Source organism: Monopterus albus, unplaced genomic scaffold, assembly GCF_001952655.1.
Source record: "Monopterus albus unplaced genomic scaffold, M_albus_1.0 scaffold126.1, whole genome shotgun sequence".
NCBI classification, from domain to species: domain Eukaryota; kingdom Metazoa; phylum Chordata; class Actinopteri; order Synbranchiformes; family Synbranchidae; genus Monopterus; species Monopterus albus.
In genome coordinates this window covers 2,565,717-2,576,954 of record NW_018128006.1, presented here as the reverse complement: position 1 = coordinate 2,576,954, position 11,238 = coordinate 2,565,717, and the positions used below count along the sequence as shown (strand labels likewise).

Genomic DNA, 11,238 nt, shown 5'->3' with positions numbered 1-11,238 from the left:
AAGGGAAAATAAATTAGTTTTTAAAAGAGACTTAAAAACAGACAGGGCAGAGGCTTGTGTAATGGACAGGAGTTTGGGACCAGCAACTGCGAAGGCTCGATTGCCTCTAAGCTTATGCTTTGTTCTTGGGACAGTGGCCCTGATCCTCTTCCGTAGGTTCACAGACCTACTGCTCCCTTACATTTTTAGTTCAAAAAGTTTTTAATCAATAAAATTGGTCAATAGCAATTCTCATTAGGATATTTTAACAGTTTGAACACTCTAGTGGTAGTTTCTGTAGAAGCGCAATGCATTTACCAAAGAATAAGCTGTAGGATCTTATCACATAATTGCAAGTTCTTTTTCTTGTAATTAAGAGATAATGCAGAGGTTGGAATGCTGCGCAACTTGCATGAAAATCGTCAGGTTTTAACGAATCTTGACTGTCAAAGTAGTTAATTACATCCAGTAGCAAAAGTGAAGTGTTGATGGCTAATTCACCATACTTAGTGTTCCAAAACAAAAATAGCTGAAAAATGGGCCTCAAAGTTGCTGCCTATAGTGTATAGTGTAGCTCACTACATGCACTGAGCAGGAGTTAATAATTAATTAAGCGTACTTACTGTTCTAAAACATAAACAAACATAGGCTAAGACGGCGCCCAATCTGCAGCCCACAGCAACTTGTATTGAAACCTATGGCAACATTATACTTGCCGGTTCTTGTAAAAGTATGATCTGTTCACATGGTCTAATCTTTAATGTGACATTTTCTAAAATACTATAAAAAAACATTTATATTAAAACTCATTTATTCTACAGATAGCCTAATATCCTATACACTAGGATCTTGACAATTAAATGAGGTAGAATAGAAATGCCTCTGTCTTCTTAAATAACCAGTGTAGCCTATTACAAGCTCCTGATCTCCAGCTCTTGTAGTTATGACAAAACATTAAATGTTAATATTCATCATTTGTGTGAAAAGATATAATAAACTTTGACAAGAAACAAAGTGTAGGCTGCGTAATGTTGCCATAGATACATAGTGTTACAGTGTGGGCACCATTTTTTAGACTAGGCAATGTTTACATTTTGGAACACTAAGTACATCGAATTAGCTATTAGCAGTTCATTTTGTTGGATGTGCTGTCAGAATTACATGAATGGTCTACTGAGGAAAAACCTAAAAACCCAGTGTTTCTCAAGCAGGAAGCAGGTTCTGAAGCTTTCCAACTTCCGCTCAGTACGTGTATGGAGCAAGTTACAATGTAGGCAGCAACTGTGAGGCCTATTTAGCCTATATTGGTTTGTTTTGGAACACAAAGTATGCTGAATTAGCTATTAACAGTTCACTTTTGCTATGCACCACTGGATGCAGTGACAGCTATCACTGAATTACTTTGATACTAAAGAATTTGTTATAAACAGATGATTTTCTGGCAGGTTCTGCAGCGCTCCAATCCCTGAATTATCTCATAATTACAAGAAAAACATCTTGTAACTATGAGATCCTGTCATAATTGAGATAAGATCCTCCATTTGTTTCCTTTGGTGAATGCAATGCGCATCTGTACATTTAAGTATAATTTTAGAATTTGAGAAAACTTTCAAACATCATTACGGTAAATGTGGTATACATAGCCTATATGCATATTTACCACAAAAAAAATCTCTTTAAAGGACTGCTGAATTTTTATTATTGTCAACAAAGCCCATGAAAAGACCAAAACCAACAATGAACTGATCTTACTGACAAGTGTTGTCTGTCATAGCCTTATTCCTCTGTGCCACCATCCTCCATTGTTGTCCACAAGCTATTAAAAACACATCGGCAGGTCACAGGAACTTGCATTACCACTGTACAGTAGATTATTTTGAGACAGAGCCATATACCCTGTCCTCCTACTTCTCAGTACACCAAATGTACACAGTGCCTCTTACACTATTTATTTATTTGACCTGTTGTTTTTACATTATACAGACTTGTACAGGTCTCTAGTTTTAAGTACTCTGTTTGTATTCCTATTTATCTCATTCCAGTGAACATTCCTTGTTTGTCTGCATTGTTTACTGTCTGTTTATACTGCTTATTCTGCATTGTTTGCACTGTTTGTTGCTGTCAATGTTGCTGTTAATACTGCTTATGTTGTTATATTACACAGCCTTATGCTGGTTTACTGTTTACTTGCCCCTTGCATGGGGATATGTACATACACATTGAGAATCGATGTTCCAGAGTCAAATTCCTCATGTGTCCAACACACTTGGCCAATAAAGCTGATTCTGATTCTGATTTTAAAAGAACCCCTCAGTAGCAACAACAAGGCTTGGGGCTGAAATACACACCCTACTTGAAGTTGGAAAGTTAAGAAATAGACTAACCCACTGTAGGTTTTGGACATTTCATGGCAATTGTTGGCAGTAAAAACAACATAATACCAGACAAATGTACCACATTCACTTTGTAATGTGTTTACATTAATGGCCTGTGTGATAAATATGCACATTTAGCTTCACACACACTAACTGGGTCCAGTTAATTAGTGGAGACTTATATTTTATTTTTATTGTTCTTTTGAAAATGGTCTCTCTTTTTTTTTTAGTATTTGTGAAACACAGTAGCTGATCTCAAATTTTGCGATTTATATCATTTTACAACACTGTTATCATATTTTAAATGTTGAAACGTGAAAGTATAAAATCCTAGTGCTATACAACTATTACTGCAGTATTTCTAATATAACTATAGAGGACCTTTAAAATAACACAGTGAAAATACATAAAAAAAACAAAAAAAAACTATTTTAAGCCTATTTCTTCAAACGTGTGATTATGTTTCAATTCCACATCCACTGTCCTGCTGTGTAAATAACTCAGTAGCCCATAGCAAAAGCACGGTTTACTTTCTTTTGCTGAAAACACTGCTTTTGAAACTTAAATAGCGTTATTAAGAATGTAAGCACCCAATCACCAAATTTTAGCAGGCATTACATTTTACAGGACAAATAAAGGATAATAAATTAAGGTTCCTTAATTAAAGCAAAGACTGCAAAAACACAAAGTTAAACAGCACACCACACTTTTTAACTGCAGGTCTAATATCAGCCGAGCTGTATGAGCCACATCGTATCTTGTTCTCTGGAAAATATGGTGGGATATTTACTACTATGTGGTGCTCTCTGCATTGTAATGGAAATGAATGTATTGTCATCACCATTAGGGAGCACACAAAACAAAACTGACACACTAACCTGTAGGAGCCATTTATAATGTAAAGTCACTATGGAGACCAGTAGGTGTCACTTTGTGCAGGGGTTAGATGCAATATGCTGTTGGTAGGAACCATCAGTCGGGTGGCAGGTGTTGCTAGATGGAGGATGCAAACGGTTTTTGATCGCTGCACTCTGCTCCACTCCACGCTTTACAACACCATGCCACATAATATGATGTGTTGGATTTATGGAACCATGGTTATGGAAAACATTTAACTTTAGGCTTTGCTGCTACACTGACCCTTGGGGAACCCCACATTTAAATCTAACTAGAATTAGCACTTTGTGGGGGTATGCCTCCATAACCAATCAAATTCATGGGAATGGGACAGACATGACGTCACTGTGACCTTGGCCTTTGACCACCGACATCTACTTAGTTCATCCTTGCGACCAAGTGCAACAATCACAGCTACAACAACAAGCATAAGAAATGTTGTTTTCAGGGGCAGTGACAGAATACGAGAACACTGTAGGTGCCAGTATCTGTGACTGAAGGTGGTGAGGCCCATGGTGGTGGACACAAATGCTACAGCTCAGGGAAAGGTGGGGTTGTTACATAGAAGAAGGGTAAACGCACTGGACACACCCATGGAGAAAAACAGAGAGAGGAATATGTGCACACAAAACCACATAAAAACAATATCTGCATTATGTGAAAGTGTAAAGAGGAAAGAACATTCACACTGTGTGAGTAGAAGGAAATCTACAGAAAGACTAAACAAAATAATGAAGCAACTGTCAAATATTGTACCTGCATCAACTTCCTCACGGAGGCTGTATCGAAGCCTGAAGGGGATCAAGACAGAAATTACAACAGGAAATTATATCACTGCTTTGTCAATAATAAACTAGATTTAAAAAGAATTCCTTGGTTTCTCTACCTTGGCCGATGAGGTGGTTGGACAGGCAGCCGCTGAGGAGGGATGAGGGAATGGCAACAAACCAAGGAATGACGTTAAACACCCAGCCCTAGAGGGACAATGCATTTTGTTTTCTGAGCTGAATGAACTTTACCAGAAACGGCGCATTCGATCATTTTGTTATAGTGGGTTGGTTTTTTTAGCCACACTGTCAGTGGGACTCAGTGGATGGAAATATTGCTTGGTCACTTTGGTCCAGAATAAATATCATATTATCTAATGGACTGTTATCAAGACATTTCATACAAACATTCATGCCTAAAAGATGAAACCTATTGACAGTGGTGATCCTGTGACTTTTCCTTGAGGCGTTTTGGCTTCCATAGTATCTAAGATATATCATGTTTTTTTTTTGTTTTCTTTTACCTTTTACATGGGTATATTTATATGTATATATGTAATTTGAAAGTTTTTGTTAACATTAAGAATTAAGGAAGCAGCTATTATGTTCTTTTGTTTTAATTGTAACAGACCGGGGTGGGTTTAAATAAGTTTGACTTCTTCCCATTCCGTTTTGAGCAAATCACTGATCTATGTTGTTAATGTAAGGTGACTATACCTTGTATGGATCGAATGCTTTTTATTGCCTTGTTATATGTTATTGTTCAAAATAAATAAATAAATAAATAAATAAAATGTATCCTGGGCGATCAGACAACAAGTGACTAAATACAAGAATAAACAACCACCAAGACAGATTATGATCCAATCACTGAAACCACTTGCTGATGTGGTCTGGGATGCATTTGACCACATATGTTTTGTAGTGTAAATGCTAAAGTGTCCTGATGAGTCTCCAACAAGGCCATTTTCAGAAAATACATCATCAATGCAGGACAGACCTGTCCAGGGTGTACCCTGCTTCTCGCCCAGGGCCAGCTGGGATAGGCTCCAGCCCCCCATGACCCTTTTCAGGAATAAGCTGTATAGATAATGGATGGATGGAATGCAGAAAATGGTGGTTGCTTTGGTGATAGTGCACCAACATTCATAAAAAAAAAATAGAGAGAAATACCAGATACAAATCTTCACTGTACTGTGAAAGCTTTCAGAATGCATCCATGTACAAATCTGATGTTTGTCTTCTTCTTCTCCTTTGGTTAAGTTGACTACTTGACTGTCAACAGACTGATGTAACGGTTGTGCCTGTGGCCTTTCGATGTTTAAGCAGCTGTAGCAAAACCTGAAAATGAGTGGTCCAAGCTGGGGAACTTGGAGACGTGTATATTGACAGGTGCGAACAACTATCCACTTGTGTTCAGATCACTGAGGTGCATTTTAATATTGTAAACAGGGCCATAAAGACTTTGGTGATCACCTGATGTTTTTTTCTAGTGTCACCATACAGTCACAATTTAAATGTGTCCACCACTAGTTTATGACCAGATAAATACAAAACTAATGACATTTCCATCAGCCTCAAAGCAAATGAAAGCTTGCTGACATGGTAAACTATCTTGGTGGACATGGTAAATGTTGTTATCGTAACACCAGCACATCAGCTCGCTGTCATCAGCATGTTGCACTGCTGTGCCTACAGCCTCACAGGGCTGCTGGGTCTGCTCTAATCTTGTTAAATAAATGTCAGGTCTTTCTTGATTTAACCCTCATGGCTGTTTTGCTTTAATCATTGTTCCTGTAGCCTTTGTGTCAAATATGTGGTCAAAAGGTGGATGAAAGGGTACTGCAGTTACCTTGGCATCTGTGAAAGTGTCTTTAAAGAATGTTGGCAGCCATGACAAAAGAGTGAAGAAAGTGCTCGCTGCGCAAAGGTGCGTAACAATCACAGCACTGCTCAAGGAAACAGAAAGAGACAAACAGTGAAAAAAGTGCATCGCAACTACATTTACACACGCCAGAGGTTGTTGTTAACGTATTGTCCTGTCTTTTGAACACCGTTTCATTGGTTTGACAGAAGCTTGTGTATGTGCTACTTGTTCAACATTGATGGTTTTCCAAGTCATATCTGTGTTAAGGCAAGTAGTATGTGGTTGAAAGAATTGTTGGTTTGTGAGTATTTGTGAGACCATAGCTATCATCCAATCTGTTACCCTCAAGGTGGAAATGGAGCATATCGGCTGCATTACAAATGTACGTTTCTAGGCCGTAGGAAGCGACTGAAAGGACATGAAAGAAATCAGTACCAGAGACATGAAGAGACATCTGAGGCAACCGGAGATTTACTGTTCTCAAACCTGGTACATATACACAGCTGAATCGGAGTCCACAGAAACAGCTGCATTACAGAAACCACCTTACTCTCTAAATTGTGATCTGCCAAGACAGAGATGTTTTTATATTTTTTAAACTATTCTTCAGATTTCTTATTTCCTAGATCAGCTGTGAGCTCATATTTCCGCAGCTGCAAAACACATACACTGAGCCAGCATTCTGGGGCTTTGAATGATGTATAAAGCCAGAGGATCATGAGAGAATTTCTTGACTCAAACTCTGTAGGACAGCCAAACTTACAGCTGCCCATTCATAAGCATATGAGAACAAACACGCACAAAAGCTTGTGTAAGCACTCGCACCTAATTTTGTTCACTTCCTTTATCTTTATCTCACCAGACTGCAGGTTGTTTGAAGAGCCGTAACCAATGCCTTTTGGTCAGTTTGGACTGGGGCCCGGCACTTCCCAGGGACTCAAGGGTAATGATAGGGCCTGCAAAAACAGCGAACACAGTCACATGGGCATACAGTACAACAGGACAATGACTCCAATTATACAAACAGACAACTACAAGATGAGAGCATACACTGACACCAATACTGCCGGCACATTAAAAGCCTTCCTTCCCTTCTCCTTTGAGTAGATATTTCCACATACAGTAGGCCCACAGGACTGAGAGGAGACCAGACACATAGAAAACACTCTCCCAGCCATACAGGTCCAACATAAGGGAGCCAGCCCCTCCGATCACTAAAGTGCTGAAAAACATGGTCACAAGACAAGACCAATCACACCAGCACAACATAGTAACATACTGGATTGGGCACATAAAAATCCTGAGAGGAACATGAAAACAAACATACATCAGGCTCCACATATGAAACACTCATCTGTTTTCCACAATTTCCTGTTAATTGCACAACACTTGACTCACCCAAGGTAGGAGCCACTACCCACAGTGCTCATGAGGAAGCCTCTCTCACTTTCCACCACCTTTTGGGAGCACAGACTTGCCAGAGAAGGGTAATGAACTCCTTAGATCAAGACGGAAAACACAATCAGCCAATGTTTATGTAGAAAGAAATCCCAGGAAGAATTTCATGAGCAACAGCAATGATTTCATGAGCAATGATTTTTTTAACACCTCATTGCACAGAACAAGAGATGTGGACATTTTTTTTGAGTAATATCAATAGTGTAGAACATGCTTAAGCAGGTGCTGAATTGTTTGAATCCATAAATGGTAGCAACTATGTTTTGTAACAAGGGTTTCCTGTCAACAGTCATTTAAAGCCACTGGTAAATCACCCCACCAATGACAAATATTCATTCTGATCCTTGAACAAAGTAATCAAATGAAAAGCAAAGATGGCGGTGCCACAAAATAAACACATTACATGCCATACCAGTCACTAACTGAGGTCTATAAAAGTTTTCAATTTTTTGCCATGTGACACTACACAGGAGCTGCACTAGCTGTGGGCTACAGATAAAAGTGAAACGAAGCAAACAACATATTATAGTTGAACAAAATGTTCTCAATTTTATTTTGTGGTCTTTCTAGTGGATGCCTACAAGTCACATCTGTTTTAATACTTAAATTCTTTAAATAAAAAAAGTTTCAGAGGACAACTGACCATTAAGTGGCAAATGATAAACCTTTGGTCATAGCAAAAAGCAAAAACTCACTCAGTTTAAAAGGACTCTAATGTGTATATGTGTGCATCCATTATGAGTACCTTCATCTAGTTCCTTAACACAGACAGCAGCTATTTAAATAAGCTAATTATATTCTCTCCAGTTCCTGAAACAAGAGGTCAAAGGTCAGTGTTTATTTGTCATATGCACAGTTAGGAAACGCGTTTCCCTGTAGAATGAAATTCTTACTTTGCCGTCGACATGAATGCCACACAATACAAGTGAAATAGTGACAGTGAAAGAGTACACCCATTGTTTAAGGTCTGGAAGAAGCACGAACCCTTAAAAGAATTGTTTCACCTCACTGACTTACAGTCATCTCAAGATGCAATTCATCATAAGCTGTCCAGCTCGCCTTGCAACAGGCCCACGAGGAAACGGGCCAGTGTCATCGAGAGGACAGGCTGGGAACAGAAGTGGGCTAGGATGGGGGTGAAGGCTGTCATCGACCCCCAGGCTACTGCAGACAACAGGAGGACCTTCTCACCTCCAATCCTGAGGACACACAGTACAGACAGTCTATGTCATTCTTTCAAAAAAAAACAAAAAAAAAACACCTTATCTTTGACTAAATTTGTTAGACATATTGTAAGAATAGAATTAGGCACTGAAGATGCTTTGTAAGAGCAGCACCAGGGGGGTGGGCTGGTAAGTGGTTAATGCTGTCACCCCACAGCAAGAAGGCTCTGGGTTCGAGCCTGGGCCGACCCAGTGCCTTTCTGTGTGGAGTTTGTGTGTTCTCCCTGTGTCCGTGTGGGTTCTCTCTGGGTACTCCGGCTTCCTCTCACAGTCCATAGACATGCACCTTAGTGACAGACTGGTCACCTGACCAGGCTGTACCCTCCCTCTCACCCAATGTCAGCAGAGATTACCCCCCCACCCGTGAACCTCTTCATGATAAGCAGTATAGATAAAAGGATGGATGTATGTTTGGCAATATACCTACTGACAGACTAAGCATTTTGAGGAATAATTTTACACTACTAACTTTGGGGTGGCTGTTTTATTTTATAATAAAAATAAATGCATCACGCAACAATAAGAGTAAAAGAAAACTAAGGACGGTTGAAAATTAACTAGTTTCTGTGTCCAACAAAGTGGTCAAATCACGTTACAAAAACGAACGACTCGAAAGGATTAGTACACCTTGAATGCCACACAATACAAGTGAAATAGTGACAGTGAAAGAGTACACCCATTGTTTAAGGTCTGGAAGAAGCACGACCTTTCCCATGACTCGAGAACATCGGGTATTCTCAGAAGTGGAGTACAAAAAGAATTGTTTCACCTCACTGACTTACAGTCATCTCAAGATGCAATTCATCATAAGCTGTCCAGCTCGCCTTGCAACAGGCCCACGAGGAAACGGGCCTGTGTCATCGAGATGACTGGCTGGGAACAGGATGGGGGTGAAGGCTGTCATCGACCCCCAGGCTGCCGCAGACACCAGGAGGACCATCTCACCTCCAACCCTGAGGGGACACAGTACAGTCTATGCCATTCTTTCAAAAAAAAAACCTTATGTTTGGCTAAATTTGTTAGAATTAGGCACTGAAGATGCTTTGTAAGGGCAGCACCAGGGGATATGGGGTGGTAAGTGGTTAATGCCGTCACCCCACAGCAAGAAGGCTCTGGGTTCGAGCCAGGGCCAATCATGTACCTTTCTGTGTGGAGTTTGTGTGTTCTCCCTGTGTCCGCGTGGGTTCTCTCTGGGTACTTCGGCTTCCTCCCACAGTCCAAAGACATGCAGCATAACCTCTAGAGTCCTGAGCTTTGGAAACCCAAGCTGTGCGGTCCTCATATGAGGACGCAGGGACTCTAGAGGTTAAGACGACTGGCGAATCTAAATTGGCCATAGGAATGAGCCTGTCCAGGTTGTACCCTCTCTCTCATCCAATGTCAGCAGAGATGGCCCCCACCACATGTGACCCTCTTCACGATAAGCAGTATAGATAATGGATGGATGTTTTGCAATATGCCTACTGACAGACTAAGCATTTTAAGGAATAATTTTAGACTACTAACTTTAGGGTGGGTGTTTATAATGCTATCACCATGACAACAGAAAGAAAGCATTTATTTGCCAAATTATCTGACCAGACTGAGGAAACACAACTGGGCCATTTGCATCACTCACTGCCAGTAAAGATCTCATGCAAATGACGCTGACAGTCAGGAAGCTAAAACAAATGATAACTGAAAGCCACAGTTACTGTTAGAATGCATATCCCAGCAGACATCTGGGTAAACATAAGGCAATAAGTCTGTGCAGATTCTCAGTCATCCAGGTCATAGTAAGCTGAAAATAACTTAGAAAAAATCAACTGGACTAGATTTCTAGGTCAAAGACATTTCACCTCTCATCCAAGAGGCTTCATCAGTTCAGAACTGATTTTCCCTGATGAAGTTTAAAGAATTAATCTAATCTTTATTAAAACATTCAGTGTAATGGAAAAGAACCATATTAACAGATATTTAAAAAATTATATTAAAAGCTAATTTATAATAAAAATAAATACATCACGCAACAATAAGAGTAAAAGAAAACTGTAAGGACGGTTGAAAATTAACTAGTTTCTGTGTCCAACAAAGTGGTCAAATCACGTTACAAAAACGAACGACTCGAAAGGATTAGTACACCTGAGTCTTTCCCATGACTCGAGAACATCGGGTATTCTCAGAAGTGGAGTACACACCAGTCTGTCACAGGGCTGACACTAAGAGACACACACGTCATACCGCCCAATTTAAAAACATTCCAAGCTTTAAAGTCTGTTAAAAAGTCATTTTTATTGCAAAACAATATATACCAGGAAAAAAAAGCACATCAAAACTTGCAAATGAGATACTCATTCCATACATGTAAACAGTCCATCTATATAAAGGCCTCCATGTCTGTGGACACAGAGTTATCCATTCACATCTTATAATATCACTTCTGATATTTTATAACATTAAGGAAAAAAGGCTACCTTTAAACTTGCACAGTCACAGTACACTGCAAAGTTTAAAGTGTTTCAGGAATCTTGCCGTGTCCTATTTGCGAACTGCCACCATGATGCAGAGCTTGAAAGTTGACCTTTTCTTTGTTCTCTGAATCTTTTTACAACATTTTAAGTAATAATATGATACAAATCTAATCTGCATTTAACTTTTAAAGTCACAGTAGCTTGAAACATTCAAAGTATCTT

The 11,238-nt window shown here is 39.5% G+C and overlaps 1 protein-coding gene and 1 long non-coding RNA gene across 2 annotated transcripts; both read right to left on the bottom strand.

The window, feature by feature from the left end:
* Window positions 1-2,219: 2,219 nt before the first annotated feature.
* Window positions 2,220-6,803, bottom strand: LOC109967187 (uncharacterized). The gene is made up of 3 exons (XR_002275897.1): window positions 6,745-6,803; window positions 5,871-5,967; window positions 2,220-4,225 (listed from the first exon to the last, which is right to left on the bottom strand). It is a non-coding gene; the product is annotated as an uncharacterized LOC109967187 (long non-coding RNA).
* On the bottom strand, window positions 6,804-9,506 carry LOC109967154 (solute carrier family 17 member 9-like; the record flags this gene model as incomplete). Its single annotated transcript, XM_020612513.1, has 5 exons — window positions 9,391-9,506; window positions 8,403-8,542; window positions 7,284-7,383; window positions 6,977-7,107; window positions 6,804-6,841 (listed from the first exon to the last, which is right to left on the bottom strand). Coding segments are annotated over exons 1-5 (525 nt in total), but the record flags the coding sequence as incomplete, so codon positions are not given.
* Between the last annotated feature and the right edge of the window lie 1,732 nt (window positions 9,507-11,238).